The sequence below is a fragment of the Vidua chalybeata genome, chromosome 3 (assembly GCF_026979565.1).
Source record: "Vidua chalybeata isolate OUT-0048 chromosome 3, bVidCha1 merged haplotype, whole genome shotgun sequence".
Classification (NCBI taxonomy): Eukaryota; Metazoa; Chordata; class Aves; order Passeriformes; family Viduidae; genus Vidua; species Vidua chalybeata.
Genome location: NC_071532.1, coordinates 11,418,536 through 11,443,391, shown reverse-complemented (window position 1 = coordinate 11,443,391; position 24,856 = coordinate 11,418,536). Strand labels below are relative to the sequence as shown.

At 35.9% G+C, this 24,856-nt stretch overlaps 1 protein-coding gene across 2 annotated transcripts in view; it reads right to left on the bottom strand.

Moving 5' to 3' along the window:
* The window catches only part of PRKN (parkin RBR E3 ubiquitin protein ligase), a 670,711-nt gene that overhangs the window by 534,429 nt on the left and 111,426 nt on the right, over positions 1-24,856 (bottom strand). For both annotated transcript variants that reach the window (XM_053937694.1, XM_053937695.1), the window contains exon 2: positions 13,737-13,900. In XM_053937694.1, the coding sequence (XP_053793669.1) occupies positions 13,737-13,900 (164 nt within the window). The remainder of the gene's footprint in view (positions 1-13,736; positions 13,901-24,856) is intronic.

Below are 24,856 nucleotides of genomic sequence, written 5' to 3'. Positions count from 1 at the left end.
TGAGTTTTATGGTTGTAGTCAGGAGGGAAAATATACTACTCTCAGCTATTACCTCACATTGCAAGACAACTACCCTATCAAAAATAAAGGTGTAAATCAGGGTATGCTTTGAGGTTTCTTCCTCCTGCACATCTAGCAGCAACTATCTCCATAAGATATATCTCTTAGAGGTTCCAAGGCTGTCCAGAGCATGGAAAGGAGATGCTACTGAAGCATAAGATACCTCATGTCTCAGGTGTTAAGCACTTTCAATGCCAGATATTCCTAAATAATTTTCTGTCTGAATACACTTATTTTGAACAATTGCTCTTTACTGTTAAGACCATATTTCAAAGAAATATTTGAGTGAATATAGCTGTTCCCAGATTAATTCCACATTACTTAAGCTTGGAAAATACAGAGATTGTGTTCATTTGGTGCTCAGTTACGTGGCAAACCCTAGAAAAAGCCAGGGTATTATATTCTACAGCTTGATTCCATATCTTCTCCTCTTGAAATCTGTGTAGCAATTGAAAACCAGCATAAAATCAAAGGATGGGGAAATGATTGCTTCCAATCTAAGGCAATGCAACTCCCACCTAATGGCTTCAGGTTGTTTCTCTTCATCTAGAATTTGAACACCATTAGCTTCTGAAGCATGAAAAGAAATTGAAACAACTAGGTTTTCTATTATCAGAACCTGTAATATATAAAAAGCCTTTAGAACCAGAATATTTAGTGAATAATAGTACTAATGGGAAATATCCTTCTTGAACCACATGTTTAACCATTTTGGAAAGCATTTGATCAACCCTGATGCAGATCCCCAAATTATTCAGAATCTGAAAAACATATATGGGATGCAGTTAAGATATATACTTACTGTGAATAAAGCAATCAGTAAATATTAATAACTTGCAATGAAAGTTCCCTCCTAAATCTTCCAAATACCTACAACAGGGCAAACGAAACAATGGCTTGGGGCTGACTTTCTATTGGGAGCTAGAAAGACTACAAAGTCATATATATATATATATATATATATATATATATATATATATATAATACATTCAACACATGCAGGCTACATAGGACATTCTGAAAGCATGGCATCCACCAAAGGAAACTATTAAAGGCTACCACCTTTAATAGTTATATGAAACTCTAACCAATCTGCAGTTGCAATGAAATCATTATCATACAAGACTATGTCACTTTGTAATAAGATCTTTTCAAAGAGTTTTCTTATTGTATGAGTAACAAACCCAAGGTTATTAATCTGTGCATATCTTCTGTGTTCATGGGTTAGGACAGACAGGAAATACAGAATGGAGTTAAGTAGAATCAGTTTCAAATTATGACAGTCCAAATGTAACTTTGAATTCCAAAACTAACAAAGATGGGATTTTTTTTTTTTTTTTTGCAATGGCAAGATAAAGTCTTTGGTTGTTTTTTTAAAAACAAATATCAAGCAATCACAGAATTGTTAAGGTCAGAAGGAACCTTTGGGGATCTATTCCAACTCCACTCCCACGGCAGAGTCACCTTGTGGGCATCCTAATGTATGTGTTCATAATTTACATATGCCTTTCTTTCCAGTTCTGTTGTTTCCAAACCAACAGCTGAAAATTAACTGGGAGCAAGCTTTATGCATTAACCAGCCACATATTGCATAACAAAATGCACATCTTCCCAGTGAACTGAAAGGAAGACTGCTCTAGGCAGGAGGGAAGAATGTAGCAGCACGGTTCTTCTGCACTCAGTTCAAAATGTGAACATTCCTTTATGTGCAGCATTTGACCTTTCTTACATAAAAGCGAATAAATTGAAGAAGATGTAAAGCATAGAACTAACAAAAACATCAAAGCCCAGAAGTTTAAATGGAAGTTTGATAAAAAGGATTGCAAGCTTGACTCATACATTTTCAGCCCCAGGATAGGAAGTCTGCAACAACTAATATGTGAGACCTCAGATCATCAGCCTGAACTCTGCATTGGAGAAAATCCTGACTAGAGCAAACTCAATTGAAAACAACAAAAACAACAAACAAAAAGTTTGAATAAGAAGTGAATAAAGGAGAGTGTGCAGAAAGAGGACTTCTTGCACAGTCAGTGTACCTTGATTACACAAGAACTGAAGAGGACCTGTCACTTAGTCTATATAAGAGTAGACTTAAATTCAAAAGCAGCAATATCAGCAGGTTGCACTTAAGCCACTTGGACTCATAGCAGCAGGGTGTAGCAGCTCTTTCAGCTCAAAATCAGCAGTCCACATTCCAGAATGAGTGGCTGCAAATTAATTAATACATTCCAATAAAATCAAGTCACATGGATATAAATTACTAATACAATGAAAAATGGTCAAAAAATAATTAGCATGAAAATATTCCTATCAGAAATATAAGTGAATGTCAGAAGTTTTTTCTAACTCTTGCAGGAAGCTTCCAGCCTAACATAGCCAAATAAGTCATGTTGTCTTTAAATAACGTTTTCCTCAATAAAATGGAAGCAAAACACAACAAAAAGTTACAGAACTATGAGGATTACTGAGTTATAAATATATTAAAAAGTATATTTCAGCCTCCTTCCTGTAGTGTAATGAAGTCAGGACATGACATACAATTCTTCAGCAACAGGACCTCTCATGCTGTCCCCCGTATGCATCTTCTAAAAAGGCATTGGCATGCTGACAATTTCAAATGGCACCTAACAAACCTACCACAAAGCCATTTCAAAGTGGACAATGGCAAAACAAGCCTCCAAAGCAAACCTCATCCTTCTCTCACTTTAGGAAAGATGATTTCCCTCTCAAATACTCTTTTTTTTGGACTCTAATGCAACTTCTCTTAAGTAAGCAGCACTAAAAACCCTGGTGTTGACTAATAGCCTCCAGTACAGCGCAACTTTAAAACGGCAGGTAGTGGCCTAACTGGTGAGCTGCTGTATATCCTGCAGGGCTGTTACTGCTCTTTGCTGCTAGAAAAATTCAATTTTTAGTTTTAAGTATAAATACACAATGCATCACACTAAATTACATTACAATGGAAGTAGCATGTCTCTAATGCAGTGAAACAACAGAACATATGGAAGTTTCCATAAATGTGAACAAAATGAACTCTCTCTCTGGTTCTATATTTCATTTATTTACTGATAGCCATTTTTTTCAATATTTTCTATAGCCCACTGGGGCCTTGCAAAGCCAATCCTTCTTTTTAATAGGAAAATAACATTTCTGAGAGATTTGAATTATGTCAGGAGATAAGTAATTCAAAGATTGCTTTATGACTGACACATATACACCCAGAGATAGAAGGAGATTAAATCCTGTGGCTACTTGAGGCATGAACCCATTCTGTGTCAATCTTCCTCCATTTGTTTCTGGAGACTGACACTGAGCATTGCTCACGAGTCAGAAATGCATCAATCCTTCAGAGAAACAGGAGAGAGAGCTTTCATTTGCATTCACTTAAATAGATGAGATCAGCAATGAATTCCATCGGAAATGAACACTTCTGGGGATGCTGTTTTTATTACCTCTGCAGTGATAAAGGATGGCATTTACAGAATTGTCCTCTGAAAAGCAAGTGCACAAATCATTGCAAGCATATAGTGTAGGTACTAACACTCTTATGTGCTACTGCATCTAGTTTCTCCACTCTTCTGAAATCAGAACTTGTAGCTCTAATTCATAATAAGGCTAAATACTTACTTGGCTGAATAGTGCTTATATGGCCAACATTTGTAGTTGAAAATATATCCCACAAAATCAATGGCTACCGCTTCAACCTCCCCAAATCTTGTTTCCTATAACGTACTTAGAATTGCATGCACTTCAGCCCTACATAATTCTTCAGTTGCCTTGATGGATTATAGGATAGCAATTTCAAGTACCTGCCCTCAATAAAAATAGTCATAAATATTAAGTATGCTGAGCAAGTTTAGTATTTTGTTTCAACTTATTGTTGCAGGTAATGCATTCACTGCATAGCACAAGTCAGGTAAATGAGCTGAAGTATTTCCTAAATTGGTTTCCCAGACAATAGACCTGCATGGATTGCTGCTCTTCAGTTTGGATTTTTATTTTAATCTCTTTAAAAATGTACTGAATAAATTTGTAGTCTTTTTAATTTTTTAAAAAAATATGATTTTGCAAGATAAAAGTGTTTAATCTTATCTGATGATAGGCTTAAAGAATCACATGATTCTGATGACTCACTGAGTGGGTCTACCAGGTAAGGTTGATTTCTGTAATGTAATCACATCTCTTTTAAAAGTGATAACATGTTCATCTCTACTATTTTAGGTGCCAGACCTTAAATGCACTTCTTAATATCCTCCACTAATAGCCTTACAGTGCAAGTGATATCAACACATTACTGTTTGGTTTTGTTTCTTTTGCTTTAGATATTGGGCTTGCCAGTGGTTGCTGTCAATTCACATATTTTTGCAATTCAATTCCTTGAGTTCCCATGCTTTTGCAGTCATCTGTAGTATATTTCACCCTTTATCTTATTTCTTGCTTTCCTGCTTGGTAGGACAAAGTACTCAGGTACTTCATGACCCCTGCCATATAATATTTTTTCCTTTGGCTGCTCACCACCAGATTTAGTATACCATATAAATAAGCATAATCTTCTTTGTCAAACTGTTCAGGTCTACCTGAAAAATTTTTACCTGAAATTCCCACAATTCTTCTAGAGTTCTGATACTCAGCATGGCACGTTCATGTATCCTTTCTTTCCCTTGTTACCACTACTGTGCTGTGTTGTTGCACCACTCGCTTACTTCCTTTATTTGCCATAGCACAAAAAAATGATAAAATTATTTTTAGAAAACTAACAAAAGTTTCTGCTACTACTTAGTGGCCAGAGACAAAAATTATACTAATATTATAAAGATAAACATCTTAGTACATTCAGAAGAAAGGCACTGCAGTTTTCACTATTTATAAAGAAGGGACACTTTCATAAAGAATAATGTTTTGAATGATAAATATTCAATTCGTCACTTTAACTTATTTATTGCCATTTATGGTCTTTGAGACATTTTTACTATAAGATTCTGACAGTAGAAACATTAAGATGCTTTAAAATTGGATTGTTTCTTCCTTTCCTAAAGCCCTGATACTTTAAATTAGATGTGCTTAAACTGTAGTAATAAACACACTGCTGCAAGATAAATAGTAAACAAAGACCCAAAATTACCACCTAGGGTAATGAAAATAAGGCAGGAATAAAGGTTATATGATATCGGTTAAAGAGGTGAGCAGCTACTACTTTCTTGCCTTAAACATACTTGCATACATTTATTTGTTTTGTACACACAATTTGCTGCACACCATGAAAGATACAAATTAATAGATTGCTATGTTAAAGATGGCAAGGTAGCACAGTAAAAATATTTTATAGGATAATTTGGGATGAGCTGCATAAGAAACAAATCATGAAGTCAGAGCTGTGGTATATCATGCATACCAAATATATGACAATAAAACGTTTATATGCTTCCATCGTACTGTTTTATGTCAAATAGTTAATAGGGAAAAACTGTATTAGAAATGTTTTTGCAGTTTAAAGATGTTTCATTATTGGTATCTCTTTTTTTTTTTTTATTAATTCTACCATAAAACTAGAAGATTGGGGGTTTTTTTACATCTGTTCATGACAAGTGTAACCTCATCACCCAAAATCTGCCAACATTTACTCACATTTTCAAAATTACCTAAAATAAGGTGATGACCTTTTATACATTAGCACACATAGATATCTTGGTTTCATACAAGGAGATCAGGAAACAAGAAGGTCACCAGATGATACAGAAGCATATCACCCAATAAAAGACAGAAACCATGGGTAGAAGGAAATTCCCACTCACTGGCAGATAGAGTAGATCCACAAGGCAATTTTGTTTTGTCATTCTCCCCCCATTACTTCTTAGACTGCATAAGAAAGGACAAATTTCCCTAAGCTGGTTTAATAGGCAACAGATGTTGGATGGGAACAGGATTTCAAAGTCTTGGAATTGATTGGGAAAAGCAGAAATGGAAGCAGGAAAAGTGGCTTGAACTGTGGGAAACTAATAATAAGAAAAGCAATACAAGCGAAGAAAACACTGATCAATTCATTCAGGAACAGCACTGTAAACTGGACTCCACAGGAATGGGAATCACACCCATAACCTCTATGGATGGAAGGTCTAGCTGAGAAGCTTCCCCAGGACAGTAAGGATTTTGTGTGTTTGTAAGAGAAAAAGGGAGAAAGAAGAAGAGGGAGAGAATAAGTGAGAGGGAAAATGACAGGGAGAGAAAACAAGACGGAGAATACTGGCTCATGGAAAACCAGTGGTATAAATTTCACTAAATCAAAGAAGCCAATATTTTACCTGAATAAAATGAAATAACAACCTGGTCTGTATATGAGGAAAATGATTCATTTGAGGAACAGGTACTTTTACTACTTTATTTAGTCTAAATGAGGAGACAAAATTGTATTGCTCTACTGTATTTCTTATTACTGATTTTTTTTAAACACTTTACTTTCATTTTTTCAAAAGGCTTTTAGAGTGCATAAGAAAGCTTCTAGGAATTGTAAATGCATTGAGTGCTGCTCCAATGATACATAAGGAATTACATATGTACTTTTGCTCCAATAACTCCTAAAATAATTGTCTTCTTTCTCTTTGAGCCTGTACTGGTGTTATTTTCCTTAGGATGACCCATTTTATTTACTTTCATGGAGCCTTTGCTGACATAATGCAACTCAGTTGTTTTTTTTTTTTTTTCTCACATCACCCATAAAAGCCATGCCTCACAGGAATAATTCTGCATTCCCTAGAGTATGGAGGTTCATCTGCAATGAAAACTGTAGCCAGATATGAAACATTTAAGTTTCCCTCCAACATTTTCAATGACAATTAGTATAAAACCTTGAAAAAGGAAAAGAAAATAGGGAAACCCAGAATGGTTAATTAAATAGCTGTATAACCTTGATAATTACAAATATAAATGTATTACAGATGACATTTCAGATAATCAGAGCGACAAAGATTTAGATAAGTAGAACTTAAACAAACCCAAGAAATAATGGCAAGGAACTACATCCCACCTTTCCATTGAGGAGGTACATTTGGTATGCTACCTGCTATTTTTAAAAAAATTCCAACACCTTCCATTCTTCCTTTACAATTTTATTTTCCTGAGACATTTTCAATGTTAAAAAAGAATTCACAGATACTCTGCCACAATTTCCTATTTCTTAATCCAGTAATTTCACTATGTAAAGTGCTAATCAAATCCTTATCTTTGCTCCTTTTTTTGAGACAATACAAATATTTGCAAGTTATTGTTCTATTTCAGTTCTGAATTATGAAGTACATAGTTTCTATCGATAGTTCCTTATAAATGCAGTCTAGTAGTACAATGAATACCATGTTTTTCCTTTGAGGGAAAGAAAGGAAGAAGGCAGAAAATATCCCTACTATCCTTCACCTTCTGCTTATTCAACTACAGTTTTTGGTAATGATGTTCTGTATGCTAAACTTTTTTTCACCAAAGCAATTTAGAAAGGTGATGAATGAAAGATGTGGGCTGACCTTTCTTTTACAGTCACGATTTAGAGACTCATAAAAGTTATTACTCACTGCCACCACTTTAACAACTACTGCTTTTTAAAGTTTTTGCTTATACATTTTCTCTCCTGCAACCTAAAGATCGATACAAATGATAAAATGGACAGCATTGTAAACATATGAATTGAGTTATACTCATGAGAAGGGGAAAAGACTCAACATGTGTCTGCCTAATGCAAGTATGTAGGTGGAAAACAAAAGGTACATCTAATATTGGGGCAATTTTCAAGATAGTTTTGTTCTGAAATGCTATATATGTCCTGAAAAGAACTAGAGTGTTTTGCCAGAGGAGTTTCTTATCAGCATAATGCATTTCATGCAAGCAGAATTGCAGTTTCTCTATCAGACCCACACAAAGCAACTGCTCTTTCAAAAATATATTTCACAAAATTCACTTAATGGCCTCAATAGAGTGAATTTTAACAGCCTACGAGAAATTAATTTTAAGTAAAATTCATCTGTTGCCTGAACATGTTTGCACATAAAGAAAGTAATAACAACCATCCATGGAATAAAAATTAATTCAATAGATTCACAACTTACTTAAACTGTCAGCAAAGAGGAAAACAAAATAAACTCATACTTAGAAATCTGGAAATTAATCTAAAAGAGCAGCACAGGTCATACAAAAATATTATGAGTCAGTAAGACTCCTATAAGAACACTGGCACCAGCCTCCCTATTCCAGGGATCCTTGAACCAGACTTAGCAGACGACACAGAATTCATCTAGGTACCAAAACCTAGATACACCTAGAAATTAAGACCACATTTGTACCGAGTGCCTACTGAAGAAAGTTTGCAATTAAAACCCTGTCACAGTTTAATCAATCATCATCAGGCCAACAAAAACACATTAAGAAATGTCAGAAGAATCAAGAAGGACACAGAAAATTTCAAGGCCATATTAGAATCTGTAGCTCCCAACACAAATGGCCTATTTACTTTTTGAAATTTTCAAACTACTTGAAGAGAATTTACCCCTCATTTAGATATAGTTAAATATTTTTCATAGTCTTCTAATTGCAGGAAAAACTTAGCATAAAAAGAATAGAACACAAGTGCATTTAAAAGAAGAATGGAAATGTGTTTCTGGGATTGAAGGTCTCATCTATAAATGCAATTAGGTCTTGATCTGCCAGAACAGTTATGAGCAATGTATCTTTCTTAATTTTACACAATGTTACAGGAAAATCTTTCCACTATTCCATACTCATGACAACCTTCTGAAAGAATTCCCATTTTGGGGTCTATATTAATTAATTACTTCTAGTCTAGTAATCAGCAGGGAACTCTTCAACATTCTTTGGAATGCTGAAATACAGAAAATACTTCAGAAAGTAACAATATGGAAAATATGGAGACCCAAGCTAGCCCTGACTTAATATCCCAGTAAATATGGCTCTGTGGTACTTTCCACATGCATTGTGAATGTGTAATACCATCAGGCCGAACACAAGTCTTGGTAACATTTATTCAACACATCTCTGTTGTCACAGTGAGTCTGCAGCTGTCAAAAGAGTGAACAGGAAAAAAAAAAAAAAACAACAGGAAAACCAAGAGTGAACAGTACTGCCATCCTCTCATTTTGCCAAGTCCACATTACCTGGCAACACATACTAGCATCTCTAAATTTCCTTGTTACTATAATATACCTAAGTATAACTCAGCTAGCTTTTCCTGTTTTGAAGTACAACACACATCTCTTCCAGCTTTACAAGAAAAAAGAAGACTCGCAGATCAATCAAATATTGACCAAAAATACTGATTTAAAAACGCACACACATAAAATTATTTTTTCTCTTTGAATTTCACATATGATGATTGATTTAGTCAGTTTGTCTATGGGCAATTCTCTACAAACAGCATTTAAGTATGCAAATATTGGCTCAATAGTATTCTGTAGCCCACAAAACTGCTGAGTATCAAAGCTGTTTCTGTGAGTGATCTGGTACCCTACATATAAAACTGTAGCACAAGGCAGTAACTGTGTCAAAAGACCCAATCTTATCTTAGCATTCAGTACTTTATAATTACACATGTTTTTTTTTTCCTGGTTAGGGACACATTTTGCTCTGTCACCTGTTTTCTTCTTTGAACCCTCATTAAAATGAAACAAGGCAATATAAGAACTGCTGGAAGCTCTGTTGTACTGGGCTGTGCTTAGAGAGCAAGAAGGTTGCTATAAATTTATGTACACAAAATGATGAAATGCAATATTCCATTGTTCAAGTACCTGTTCCTGCTAAAAGACAGCACCATTTCTCTGCATCACTTCTTTTTTCCCTCCTCTGCATAGATGATCATCTGTGTTACTACTGCAGTTATGCCATTCCTTTTTACTCATTTTCAGTTGTTTATTAGCTCCCAGTATTTAACAATAACTTCTAGTCATGCTTTGTTGTTTCTTGAATGTATCTATAAATTATTTTAGGCAAGCACCTATATGGATGGATGTAGTCAAAGCCAAATTCACGTGAAACCTATGCTCCAAGCCTCAAGCCTATGCTGTAGTCAAATGCAAGCTAATGCTGACTCAGAAGATGTCTCAGGGGAGCACAGCTGTTAGCACAAAGCTAACAAGTCCTGCTACTTAACACATGCTTAGTCTTTTTCTATTTCAAAAAACAGCATTTTCTAGCTTTACCTTATAGAGGAAACACTGTCAAAAATAAATGGTACAGAACTGGGAAACAAGACTTAATTCTATCCCCTGACTGAGGACAAGCTAAGCTAGTGATTCCCATCACATCATTTGTCTGCTTTATTCATTTACACTATAAGGTCTGTAAGGAAGGGAATCTCTCCTGCAAACTGTTTGCAAAGAACTCCTTTACACAAGGGGACTCTGAGTTTTCCAAGAAAGAGGAAGTCTGTACTAATATAATACTACTGCTATTATCAGTAGTAACTTTTAAATTGCCTGCATTGAGCAAGATTGTTTATCAATACATACTACAGACTTTATTACCAGAAGCTTTGTTAACTAATTCTGCCATTCTCTGAGGCAATGACAATACTATAAGCAGTTGCCTCCTGTTAGAACACTTCAAGGTCCCTGATATGCAGTTATCTCCTGTTTATTCTGTTGGTGACTCTGTCATGGTTCTGTTCTTCTTTCCATCTTAGGACTGCTACAGGAAGATCTTTCCATTATTCTTCCATATTCATGACAATCTTGAAAGAATTCCTATTTTGAGGTCTATATTAATTAATTACTTCTACTCATTCCAAAGTAAACTGCAATCAGCTCTTCATCATTCTTCGGAATGTTTAGCACCCTTAAGCGACACTGTGAGGCTTTCAGGAATCAGCTTATTGCTTTAATTCCTTCTTATGAGATTCAAATTTGCAGGTCTCATTCATCCAGTCATTACCAATCTTTGCTTACCGTGGCTCTAATTTCACTACTTGTCCCTTAGTCACTAGCTCAGATACTGATCTCCCCTGTGTACAGTGGAATCAATGTCTAATCTTCTTTTCTTTTTTCAAGGAAAAAACACGTATCTGTGGTACCAAATTAAATGTCTCTACACATATTTAATTTCTATCCCTCCTACAATTTTTTTACTGTTGGTGTTGATATTAAATTAGTTATTTAAGATCTTGACTTGGCACTTTCTTTCTAAAAATAATTACTCTTTAACATCTGTCCATTTCAGCTTCATTTATTTTTTACAAGTCTCACCTACCAGGAATGATTTTTCCTTCTCTCCAAACAGGAAAACAAACACAGCTTTCACATTCTCAGTTATGTTTTGTATTGGCTGCCTGAGATTCTAAGGTAGCTGCCAAGCCAAATCTAGTTGTTCTGTGACCTGTGAAACCAATACAGTTTGCTGTCCTGGAGTATTTCCTATATCCCTGCCCCATACTCCTGCAATTACTGCAGCTTTTCTCATGTCCTCTATAATCTTATTATCTGAAATACCATCAGTTCTTTTTCCTGGCCTCTAGATTCTTCCACACTACCTTGGGCAAATAAGTTCAAAAGTAATTTACAAAAAATAGAAGGACAAAATTATTTAACCAAAAATTTTATGCTATTGTAAAATGAAATAATTTAAAACATCAGCTGATTTTTTACATCCAAATCCACAGATCCAGAAAGCAAGAGTTAGTTAATTTATTATATTTGATGTTAATTCTGAAACTAGAGATGCCACATAAATGTCAGCAGTTAGTATTTCACTAGCACACAAGTTTTTATTAACTTCTGCAAAAAACCCAGACAGCTTACCACAGGAACCCAAACACATCAAATACTCAACTCTTCTTCTTGCATTGACAAATTTCCAAGATGAATCAATATACACAATTAAAAGGAAAAAAAAAAAGGAAACACAGCAGCAAAGTAGAATGCATTCAAATATCTAGAATAAAAGTAAAGTTGATACATGTTGATTATATTAATCAATGCAATATTTAAGACACCTAAACACAGAAGTATGAATTGTACCATCTGAAACAGCTTTTGAATTTCCTATCTGATTTAGAAACCAAGAGTCTAAGCAATTAATCTAGATCCAGTTTACTAAATAATAGGAGGTCTTGACTGGACATGATAATTACGCCAAAACAAGGAAATTACATAATCAAGAAGTCCATATATATATCTGGAACACCATTTTTAATTTACCCTGGCAACAGACTGTATGCTGTAGCCAACAACAAACTTGGTTGCAAGTGTCAAACTGGGCTGAAAATCTGTGTTTCATGCTGACACAAAATGGCAGTAATACCAACACCTGCAGCTTGCCAGGAGAAGTGAAGTAGTTCAGAAGCTTCTGACAGAACAACACAGACACTCCAATCTGGCAACTGGCAACTGACAGCTTCTGAAATACACATGACTGGTTTTTATTCTTACACTTTTATATATATGTTTTCACAGGTATGTGGAGCACACTGCAGGTATGCATCAACACTATTCACAGCTGATGCACTGGAGACTGACAGCAATTCACATTTCTACACCTCCTTTGTGTGCTGGAATTCCCTAAAGCCCTTTGCAAAGCAACAAATATCATACCCAAGGAGAAACAGTGATAGGTCATCAATACTGTAGTGACTTTCTGTACTCAGAAAGCACTATTAGCAGCCATTCTGAGTACAACAATATGTCTGAAATATGAGTACAAATTAATCTGAATAGTTCTGCATGTGTGGGATCTTTTATGCAATCACCTGCACTACTACAGGTTGTATCTGCAGCTCTTTGATACCACTGCAGAAGGATGGCAATTTCATTGAATCAGTATTTGCACTATGCTGAAAGGCCAGTTAGGTTTCCCCCAGTTGTCTTAAATGTGTGATCTTATGCTAAACCCTGGCTATTGGAGTGAACTGCCAAATGCACACACAGGGTAAACAAAACTATTTATAAAGCAACCACAGCTGCACTGGTAGCAGTAGCAAAGAGCAACTTGAACTTATCTTTCAGTGCTTCTTACTGCTCACTACAGATGAACAGCCCTCTGCATTTATTGAAGAGAACGGTTCGCTAATCTTCAGGAGCTGAAATTCAGATACCTACTTATAGCTGCTCTTCTGTGCTCCCTGCTCCTCTTTTAGCTTCACAAATTTACGAGTTCAGTGGTTTGGAGAACACTTTTGTGGGCTTTCTGATCTGGAACCACCCCTCCAGCATCACACTCCTGTGCAGGCACAGCAGCACACGGCACAGCAGCAGCCGTGTAGCTATCCTCCAGGGGTCACAATTGGGTTACAAATTCTATAAAATGTGATGACTGTGCAGCCTGATTTAGAGCAATTTATTCACATCCTTCTTCATTAAGATTCAAATGGAATAAGTAAGATAGAAATTGAACAGATACAGAAATTGTGCATGGCTTGCTTCTGTAGTCAGTAAACATTTATTCACTAGGCACAGCTCTCTCTTGTGCTCTCTCTCTCTCGTATTCTCTCTCTTTCCCTACCCTTCCTGCTTGCTGTTTTAATGCATAATTAAGAAGGTCAGAATTAATGAAGCAGTGTGGAGTAAAGTTCAAGGAATCCCCAGGCACTATTTATTTTATTAGATCTCAGGCATGAACATCAGATTGGCAGCATTAGAGGCAGAGGCAGTGTAGCTGGCAGCAGTCCAGGCGAGAAGCTACCAAGGGATTCTTACCTGCAGTGTCAAGTCATTGCTGAGCTCCCTCCCTGCAAAAATCACCCGCAGCTGGTCAGCTGGAACTCCCTGTCGCTGGGCAACTGCCTCCTTCAGCTGGAGGATGCTGGAATCTGAACCAACCTCCACGGGGAAGCCATGGCTGGAGTTGAACCTGACAAACACTGAACAAGAGCAAAAGATATTTTTAGGCAAAGATTTCTAATGACATGTTTATACTAGAATGACAGCAAGAGGCTTACTCTTCAATTACAGGAAGCATTTACTATTTTCAGAGAAAAGCTATTAATACTCCAGTGTGGTATATAACTACTCACAGAATAGTTAGTGACCAATACATAAAACCCACGTGTTTCCCCTTGGCAGTATTAGAAATGACACAGAGCATTTAGAATCAAAAGAAACCAGCTAGGCAGCTGTCCAAGTAGTCACTGCCTGGCACAACAGATTTTAAGTTCAGTCCTAACCTTCACAGGCACAGGGCACATGCATTTTCTGTGCCCCTCACATACTTCCCCAACACATAAATAAATGCAGGAAACTGAGGTATGCTCTGGAGCCAAAATATATTAAACAAGGGAAAACAATTCCTTGTTACAAGGTAAAGCACAGTCATACAGACTGGTTTCCCACAAATATAATTCTACAGAAGATAATGATGGAGAAGAAATCACACACTAGAAGAAATCAGAACCACAGAATTCTGTATCTGGGAGTGTTGTATTACAGCACAGTCTTTTCAGAGTTCACTAAAATATCTGCAGTACATAACTCCTGTCAGCATCCACCTTCAGCGCAGAAAATCACTACTGCACCAGTCATATCATTTTTAGAGCTGCAGCAACTGGTTTATACACCCAGAGAAGCCTGGCAAACAAACTCATAAGCTTCCTGCCATTCAGCTGGCAGAGCTGTTTTTCATAAGAGGCCTGAATGTGCTTGTTGAGCCCTTGGTCAGGGGAATGACTGCAAGACCTATGAAACAAGAAAAAAACCTCATTACATCCATATCAGTCACAGAGGCTGTATGTACAGTAGACATGTTCCCAGTGGACTGCTTCGACCAATACCTTCACAGGCAGGAAGCAAAGGAATTAGCAAAACTCAATATAAAACAAAAAATCATTTATATCAATTATACCTGTCACCTAAACTACCTGGGTATTGATTGCAACAACCAGTCTTTTTAAAGATTTATTTCCTATTCCCACTACAATGTTTTAGCTGAAGATGTTACTCCTTTGCATTTTTGTTGACTGACAGAAGCATAAGCTCAAAAGTACTTACAGAGTTTAAACAAATAACTATTTTTAAAACTCAAAATAAGAGTCTTATTATTTTTCCAATGTACAGTCTACCACACAGCTCCAAAGGTGTCTTTTAAGATCCTTTAAGAACATTTGAATATGTCTGAGGTTGCTCCAACTGTTTTTCTCAGTCACCAATCTTATAAGTATTTCCAATTTCACAACTTCAATTCAGATCTGGATTTAAGGGAGAAGGCCATATTCCAGTAAAATTATATGCAACATTTTAAGTTTTGTACTTGAAAGTACCCTCTTAATGCACTAAAATTCAAGGTAAGATTGCACAATACAGTGCTAGGCAGGTGCCCTGCAGTGTGTTATGCATCTTCCTGCAGTACATCTCGTTATGGGGTTTGATTTCTATTAAAGGGTGCTCTGGAGATAACTGTGCAAGTTGTATATTCAGACTGTTCAGAAGAATTAGTGGAATTTGAATTTTATTCTGATAATGGTTTGGAGACCAAAGGAGGATGTATATGACAAAAAGTAGTTACAGCCAATGGCAATTGAACATTTCCCATCTTTCCAGGAACACACAATGCTCAACTGTAAATAAAATTATCCCTGCCAATAGCAAAATATATAGGTAAATCAATGGGGGATTATACTTTTTTAATATGCTACACTGTGACTATATATATATATATATATATATATATATATGTCTATATATATTTTAAGATATTTATATAGATATGTTCACATACACACATAAAAAGCATATATGTGTGTCTCCAAAGAGCTCTTCCTAACAAATACATAACCCTCTTTCTCTTTAGTCTTGCAAAAGTCAATGCTATTGGTTTCAGAAATTAAAAAAAAAAAAAAAAAAAGTCAGCAGATACATTGACTGCAATTCCAATGTGGTGGTACAAGGAAAGTGCTTGATAAAAGGAGTATAAAACCAGCACCATTTAAAATAATTGCACAGTAGTATTCACATATTTATTTTTAGAGGCAGTATAATCCAAACACACTGGAAGTGTAAGTCAAGTTTGACATCAAGAATTGCAAATCCTTCTCTCAAATAAACTTATTTTTATTTAGTTGCAACAGGTAACTCCTCCTCCCAATGTGTATGAGTTATCAGAAATTTAGTCTCACAATTCTTACCATAAGCAAACGTGGGAAATGAGTGTGAGTGCATAATTTTGCACTTCACAGCACAGAAGCCTGAAGAGCTAACTTGGAAAAAAATGTTAAAATGCCAATTTTGCTTGCTGGAAAAATCTAAGCCACAAGTATTTTGCCCTTAAGCACTTTTATTCTATTATATAGTCTGCTATCCAACAACTCTTTTTAATGCAAAAGAACAGAATAGACCTTTGTTCACTTGCACAGAGCATAAAAAGATTGAATACAAACCTTCAGTCTGCGGAATAAAACCAGAATTTCATTCATATAATATTTCAAGCTGTCTTTTTAGGAAAAATAAACTTATTTTCTTTTTGACATTTCACCTCAATAAAGAAATAATCAATACCAGGGTGATATTCTTAACAACACATGTTATTCAAGAGATCACAGGTGAACTTGTGCAGACACTCCAGACCTCTTTAAACAATACACATGTTGAAAAGACTTGGAATATAAAGCTTGTCCACTGGAATTTAAATAAATATTGACTTGACAGGAGATAAGAGAATTTACCTGAGGCCTAAACTGCTGGCAGAAATGCAAAAGAAATAAACAGGGTTACTCAGACATAAGTACATGGAGCAGGTGTGTAGGGGAGTTGCAGAATTTCAGTGAAGGTTGGAAGAAACCTTGGAGATAGGGACCCCTGCCAGAATCTCAACAGGCCACATTCCAGAGTCCTGGGATTCAGCAGCCTGTCTTCTTTGGCAAGTCATATCAAAAGTTCCAAAGCTGTAATCCCCACTGTTATTAATCCAGCAAGTTTTCCAGTTGTTAATAGAGAAGACAAATGTAAAAATTGGAGAAGCTTAGGCTTTGACTGTGAACAAACTGTGAAGGCATAGTCTTGATACAGAGAAGCAAAGCAACAGAAGGAACTGTGGCAAGAATAAAAGGATGTTTTTACACAGCTTTATATTGCTGCATGCAGAACACAAATTTCCTTTTTAGTTTTGACATAAACGAGCCAATTCTTTTTCTTCCTAAAGTAACGAATTGCACAATCCCGCTTTGTAGCACACCAAAGAAAAGCTATAATATAAATGTACCATTAGAGGCAAAAGAATGCACATATTTAAAATTTAAGATCTTCATAAGTTCTAATTCCCCATTTTTCCTATGGACAAAAAAAAAAAAAAAGTCACAAAAGTTTAATCTAAAGACAGTGTAAAGTATGGGAAACTTTTTTTTTATTTTTAAAAGCCCTTTCTCTACTGAGGTCAGGCAAGAAGACCTTTGACATGTTATTTTCCTAAGACTGGGGGGAAAAAAAAACTTGTGACAATATCTGCCTGTGGTGATCAGATCCTCTTTTCCTCAGCACATGACTTAAGAACACAACTCTTCTTAGCTCAAAAACCTACATCTAGACTACTTCACACTTGAAAGTATTATCCCGTCCTTTTCAGTATTAAATTTTTCTCATAAACTGTGATTAATAATTTATCCAGTATAGCTAACCAGCTTAGTACAGATTAAAACCAGGAAAATTCACAGAAAGGATAAGTAAAACGAGAAAAGGTAGGAACTGAGACAACATAAAATACTTGCCTCCTGATAAAGTAGCATAGAAATGTTCTGGAAGTCTCCCTATTACTACACAACTGTGTATCACCTCTCAAGGCACAGGATGAAGATAACTGTATCTTTTTTTATTGCAGTGAATAAAATAAAAACATATATAACATCTTTTTAATTTCCCTGGGGCTTCTGCATCTTCAATCATACAAGATTTTGTTCTAGTCTTTTAATCTTTAGACTCAATTAGTATTAGACACATTTGTGGACACTTTATAAACCCAGTCAATATCAGTTGCTGCCTGGAATTTCTACAACCTAAATTGTAGAAATGCAACTGTAGAATTTATGCAGTCTGAGAAATTAGCAGAGCACAAGATAATGGGATGGCATTAAATCTTATTCCACAACTTTTTATTGTTATTATCTGGTGCTAGGAGAACTGAAAAAAAGGGGGAAAAGTAAAGCAAAAGACTAAAGAAAACAAAAAATTGAAAAATATGGGTTGAAGATACTCTGCAAGCTGAGGTCAGGACTGGAAAGGAATAACTCAGAGTTGTGTCAGGCTTGTATTACACAATAAGTTCATACATGCTAATGAAAGTCCAATCAAATGGTTAAACAACTTTGTACAAAGTTCTTTGGACTTCCACTTTCCACAGCAACTTAAGCAGCCTGGAAGTGATGTTGTCCTTTTTTTCACAAATCTGTGCATTTAGGTACTGCACTGGAATAGGAGACCTTCCCAACACCTTTAGTTCCCAAAAGCACTGGAGAGCAGGGTGGTTCACTCACCTCCACTTTAGTTTCTACCCTACTTCCACTACATCAAGTCCCACTTTGGAGGCTGTCATTGTCACAAAGCTCTGGCCAGCTGGCTTTTGTCTGATTTTCTCCTTGACATCAACATGTGATAAAATTTCATAATCATTAGAATAATCAGTTCCATAGCAATTCATGTATCCCTTTCATCAATTAGCAAAAATATATTTAGAACTCTCCAAGAAAACTCTCAAACAGATATCTTTTCATCAAAAAGTTGCCAAATTCCAACAATTTGGAGTCAAGTTGAGATAGAGATAGTAGGATCCCGAGTCTTGACGCCCTTGTACTGAACATTCTGCCAAAAATTCCCGCCTTAGAGAAGGAAATCCAACTACAGAACCTCTGCTGTCTATACAAGAAGGGAGATAGTATCTGAGAAATATATGATTTCACACCTTTCAGTCTGTATGGCTGAAAATCAACAGCTCCAACACTACCTCAAGATGAGTGGGTTGCTGTTGCAGCTATCGATGCATTGGTATGACATTTTCCTGGAAAAATGCCTTGGTGTGTGTTTTGCACCAGGTCCAGAGTGACAGGTATATGCAATGAAGTTAACCCTGACTTAATGCGTTCCTACTCACTGCTGAGCCATGATAAGTGGAAGGATTAGGTCTCCTCCATCACTGCATTTGTGAAATAAAATTAACGCACATTAATGTAAGCCAACTTCACAGCCGCAGCAGAAAAAGAGCCTACACAGGCAATAAGTGGCAACTCATTAAGCTGGAGTAATTTGGTTGCTTCTGATCATTTGTAAATTACCTTCACCTAACGAATGATTTTATGATGTAGTCACACAGAGCGATGTAGTAATCTAAAATAAACAAGTCTATAAAACCTCATCCTTGGTGAAAGGAATAGACTCTCAGGAAAACATCTTTAGTGCTGGCTAACACCAAATGAATATCATAAAAAAAAAACTTCCTTGATCTTAAACTCAAATTTTAAGATTTTGATTTCTGATGGTTTTATTTTCTTTTAAAATAAAAATAACAAGAGGCTTTTATTCAAACTACTGTTTAGGGAAAGCAAGACATTATTATTCATAAATTCTAAATATGTACCGGATGACAGTTTTCTACAAAGTCATGAGCAGCACAGAAAGGGTGAGTAGGGACAGGAGATTCACCTCCATCATAAGATTTAGAGTGCATCATATTAAATTTATATGAATATGTTCAAAAGAGGCAAAAGCACTATGTCCACACTACTAGCAGCAGACCTTCTGGAAAACTCTGCCAGAGAAGTGGTAGATGCACAATGTATGAATTTGGCTCAAGGGGAGAAAATAAATGGGCAGTTTCAGGCAGCTCAGTAATTTCTATACTGGAAACAAAAATATAATATCCACAAGTATGTAATAAATAGTTCATATGTAGGTTTTGAGCTCACGAAAGCAATACCTTTCAGTCATATGCTGAGCCAAAGAGGAACATAAAACTACAAGGAAAGTAAAAAATAACAGACCATAGCACAATTTTTCCCCCTCCCTCATTTTTAGGAAAATACACTTTAAAGCTCCTGTCATTTGAGATAAAAATAGTTGGAAGGACATTAGGGAGAAATATCATCTATGCCTGCCCTATGGTCTTTCTTCAGATGGGTGTCTGCTTATCTGCTTATGGCTGCTGCTGGAGACAATAATACATTTACAGCTGGAATTTTTTTTTGTTTTTTTTTTTTGTTTTCTTTTCTTTTTTTGGTTTTTTGGGTTTGTTTTTTTTTTGGTTTTTTTTTTTTTTTTTTTTTGTTTTTTTTTTTGTGGTTGTTTGGTTTTGTTTTTTTTCTTCAGGGGTTTCTGAAGCCTCTTCTGAAGAAGAGTGCTCCTCTGTAGATGTCCTGGGTTTGTTCTTCCATACACATACTCCAGTAGAATGTAATGCTGAGTAACAAGCAGGCAGGTTAACAGTTTCCTCCTGACTCTTCATGCTAGCAAGTAATCCAAACCAAGAACAGAGGCAAATAAAAAAGACAAGAGCTCAGCACTAGTCTTTTTTTCCTCCAGAGCTATATATGCACATGCAGTTGCTTTCTTCTACTGCAGTGAGGCAATGTTTAAACTCAGCAATTCTCACAGTAACCTAATTTTGTTCTAGGAAGTACGCCTTTTAATCCAAGACATGCTAAATTTGTCCAGAAAATTATTTCCTGTGATTAATTCACTCAGTTTTACTATTCTCTTTAAGCTGGAGGAATGCACAGCTAGCTAACTCAACTCTACAATTATGTTGGCATTTCCTTTATAAGTCTCTTTAAAAATGCTATTTTCCTAGCTATTTTTGCCCTGATTTACTGTCTGCTTATGTCAGCACCAAACTGCCATGAACTTCCTTGATACAGAATCAACCTAAATTCATGTTTCATTCTAAATAGATGCATACTGCTCTTTAATGTGCTTGGATATGGATAAGAGTCTTTCAATTCCACATATTTCAAGCCATATGCTACAGCTTTCTGTATTAATAGGAAGTATTACACTTAAAAATAAAATGTATACTCTTGCAGCTTTTAAATTACCCCTGTCCTGTGAAAGAATGGGTCAATATTTTTGCAAAGACAGCATGAGTTCAATGGAATTCATAAGAGGGTCAGAAAATCTGAAGTAGGACATACTGCAATAGCTTTAAGACTGTAAATGGAACTATCAAGGTGAAGACTTGAACAGGGAGATTCCATCATTTTAGCAGTTACACTTATTTGCAGTTCCACATGAAATTTAGTATAATTTTCTTGTAGCACCTACATGCATCTAAATACCAGAAACATTGTTGGACAGCTGAACAAATGTATGATAAATATGGCAGCTGTCACACTTGACTAAGGAAGGAGATTTCTCACCTTGTGAAGTATTTTAGATGCTCAGTATAGAACAAAACAAGTATAAAAATTTATAAAATCCACATTATAATGTGGATTAAAATGGCATATATATCATTGGAATGGCTGTAGAAAAAGATTAGTCCCACACATAACAAAAAAAAAGCAAAAGTCACGGAGAAAACATGTCTACATACCTACCTATTGACATGGAAACCTTTGGTTTCACTTTATTTCATTTTTACATGAACTAGGACAAGTAACACCAAGCCAAAACTCCAGGAAATAAAAATTGTTACAGCCCTGTTAAGCCCAGGACAGTGGGCTGTACAACCACTACATGGCTGGATGCTGAACAGCTGAATGTGCTGCTTGAAGGGAGACAATGAGGCTGCTCTGGAGAACAGAAAACTAGCAGGGCTTCTTGCCTTGGTGTTTGCAGATCTAATGTCAGCTTTTGAATGTCCACATTTCTCTGCTTTTACTCATCCCATTAGAGGGGATCCCAGCATCGTTACAATCATATCCTGTTTTGTTTTAAAAAGCATGATAGGCAAATGAAATTGATTTTCTTTATCGAAAACTTAATTTTAAGGCTACGTTCTGCTGCCTCTTTTTTTCTTAAGTATCTCCATTTTACCAATTTACTAATACATAGTTCTTGACTAGCAGAAAAATAAGCTTTGATGTTTAATCCCTGTCCTTCACCTTTAAATGCTAACCTGGCCCTACTCCTTTTAAACTGTGGCCACCGTTTTTCCTCTCCTAAGACCTCCTTCTCATAAGTAAAACCAGGGCAGTGGCAGAGCAGCCTGAAGAGACACTACCAGAGAGGGCACTGGGGACACCACCAGCCCTGACTGTCCCTGCCTGGCTTCCCCAGGGGCTCCACACTCTGCCCAGGGCCCCTGGGGTTACAGTCCCTATGTCAGCCACACCGTTTCTGCAGCAACTTGGAGTCTACCCTGATGGGTTCAAGTTAAATTCTTAAGGCAAAATTATATCTGTTAAGGATGTAATGTAAAGATGAGTTAAAGATCATAAGTAATTACACTAGCTTTAGTAAGTCTATCTTAGCTGGCAGTACAATTTAACCCCTTAAATCAAAACAGAACTGCAAAAAGATTCGTAGCCAAAGAAATTTACAATTGTGTCATAGGAATGCATACCCAGCTTTTCTTCTGAACTTGTAAAAATAGAAGTAGTTGTATCTAAGTTTGAAGATTTACCATATATAGAAGATAATTTTCTCCCTTTTGAGCTTTTCAAAGCTCTTCCCACCCTTGTTTGGTGTTTTTTTTTTTTTTTTAACATCTACTCTTCCTCACAGCCAAATAACAAGCACCTCTAAGTCCTTGACACAACAAAATACCCAGCAGCCACTTTAGAGAGAAAAAAAATATATGGCCCAAACTGACTGCTAAAGTTACTCTGATATTCCTACTATAAAACTGCTAGTTAGCAGGAAAAAAGAAAAACCATTTCAACATCTCAGTGTCACACAAGAATTCTAAAAACTCACTATATTGTCTGATCACACACACACAGAGAAGTGTATTGGGCCTGTTTAAAATTCACACATTATAGTTATTTACACTCTCCCCTTAAATACATTAAATGTATTATTAGATATATATATTTATGTTTAAACCCCTCAACTCAAATGCTATTATTTCAGTACAGAGCCAAATCTTATTCACTGAGCAGATGTAGATATGAGCTTGCTAAGTAAGAGTATGAGCTCCAATTCACAAAAATGCTTACTGGGCACATAACTCAAATACTATTACAAAAATGAAAAGTTAAAAACCCAAATAATGAAATGCCAAAATACAGTAGGAGGTCTCTCAAGAGACTGAAAAATGGTGATGTACACAGTATACCAATTGAATATGATGGGATGAAAACTGTGAGATGTTTCACATACAAGCAACTTTGGTTCTGTTTTGTTGTTTGGGTTTTTTTAAACCATCTCTAAGCTGACTGAAAACATACGTATAAATTATAGAAAAGCACAGCAAATACTGAAGACCATGTGGAGTTATGCTGTGCCATAAATCTACTGAATAAGTTTCTCGCCATTTTACCAATTCTCTGCCAATCTGTTTTTCTGGATTTACCTTTACTGTCCAACACATCAGCAACTTTGAGGAAGATAACATAATGATTTCTCTCTTGGTTACATCTAGGTCCGTGGATGATGTGAACTTATATATTTCAAGGCTTGCAGGTTTATAATTTTGAGGGGTATTTCACAAAAAAGCTACAAAATTATAAGGTTTTTTAAATTAAAGACTATGATATTCATATAAAATAATTCCATAAATTTAAAAATGGAGGCTTCATAATCTGAAGTTTTAGCTTATTGTCATGCTAGATCAAAATGTCTTAAATATCAGAATACAAAAACTGTTTATCTAGTTAGGTCATAATTCCCCTGGAAGAACAGTTTCCCCTGCCACATGTACTGAAGCCAAAGATTTTCTGGGCATCTACAATTTTGAAAATGCCAAATAAAGAAAATTATTCAAACTATTTGCTATGTCAAAAACAAGATACACATAAATTAAAATGTGAAATAACAGCTGAATTGATGATGACAGGATGAATCTGTTCCTTCTTGCTTGTTTTAAAACAGATTTTTAAGTTAAAATATTCATTTCATTAGCTTAAAATGAACACATTCCCCCCCCCCAAAAAAAATTCCCAAGAGCTCAGAATGCAAATTCAAAGAATTCTGAGCAAGGCATGAAGTTAAAATTTCTGAACAAGGAGAAAATTAAATCTATGTTTGATTACATGTAATTCTCTATACATGGGCTATTTTTCATTGGAAAAGCTGAAGTGTTGTGAGAGGCCACTAGAACAGATTGCACCTAACATCCATTCTTTGTGAATGGGTCACTGCTGCCAAAATGTACCTCCATAGCACAGTTCCACAAAGTCTCTCGCAAAAGTGCTGGTTGGCACACCTTAGAACAGGGGGTGGAAAACAAAAATGCACCATCATTTCTGTGACGCATATGAGGTACAATACACTTTGCAAGAGAAGAGTTGTTCTTAACTTTGTTTGGTTTTAAAGGCTGACTTTGCCGACCAATTATTTCAGCGTGCTGAAGAAAGTGTGATAGACCAGTATTAGGTTATTATTTTGGGCTGTGTGCTGTGTTTCCATTGTCCCTTGGTAGAAGGAATGATGCTAGAAGAGCAACTCAGTTTTCCATGTGATTTTCTCTTTTTCAAAACGTATTTTAAAGCCTGAAAGAATGGATAGCCTTTTTTGAAAAAAATACAAGTTTGTCATTCTAACGATGAATATTCCCAGAAGAAGATCCATCTCAGTGTCACAAACACCTCAATACTTCTCAAGATTTCCTTTTCTTCTGTCTTTCTGACAAACCACAGGCAGCTGCAGCCCATCACTCCCTGTGCCAGTGCATTTGTCAATTAGTTTGAAGGAAATCGCCCAACACAAAAAGCAGAGCTTATGATCAGACAGGAAATTATAGCCTA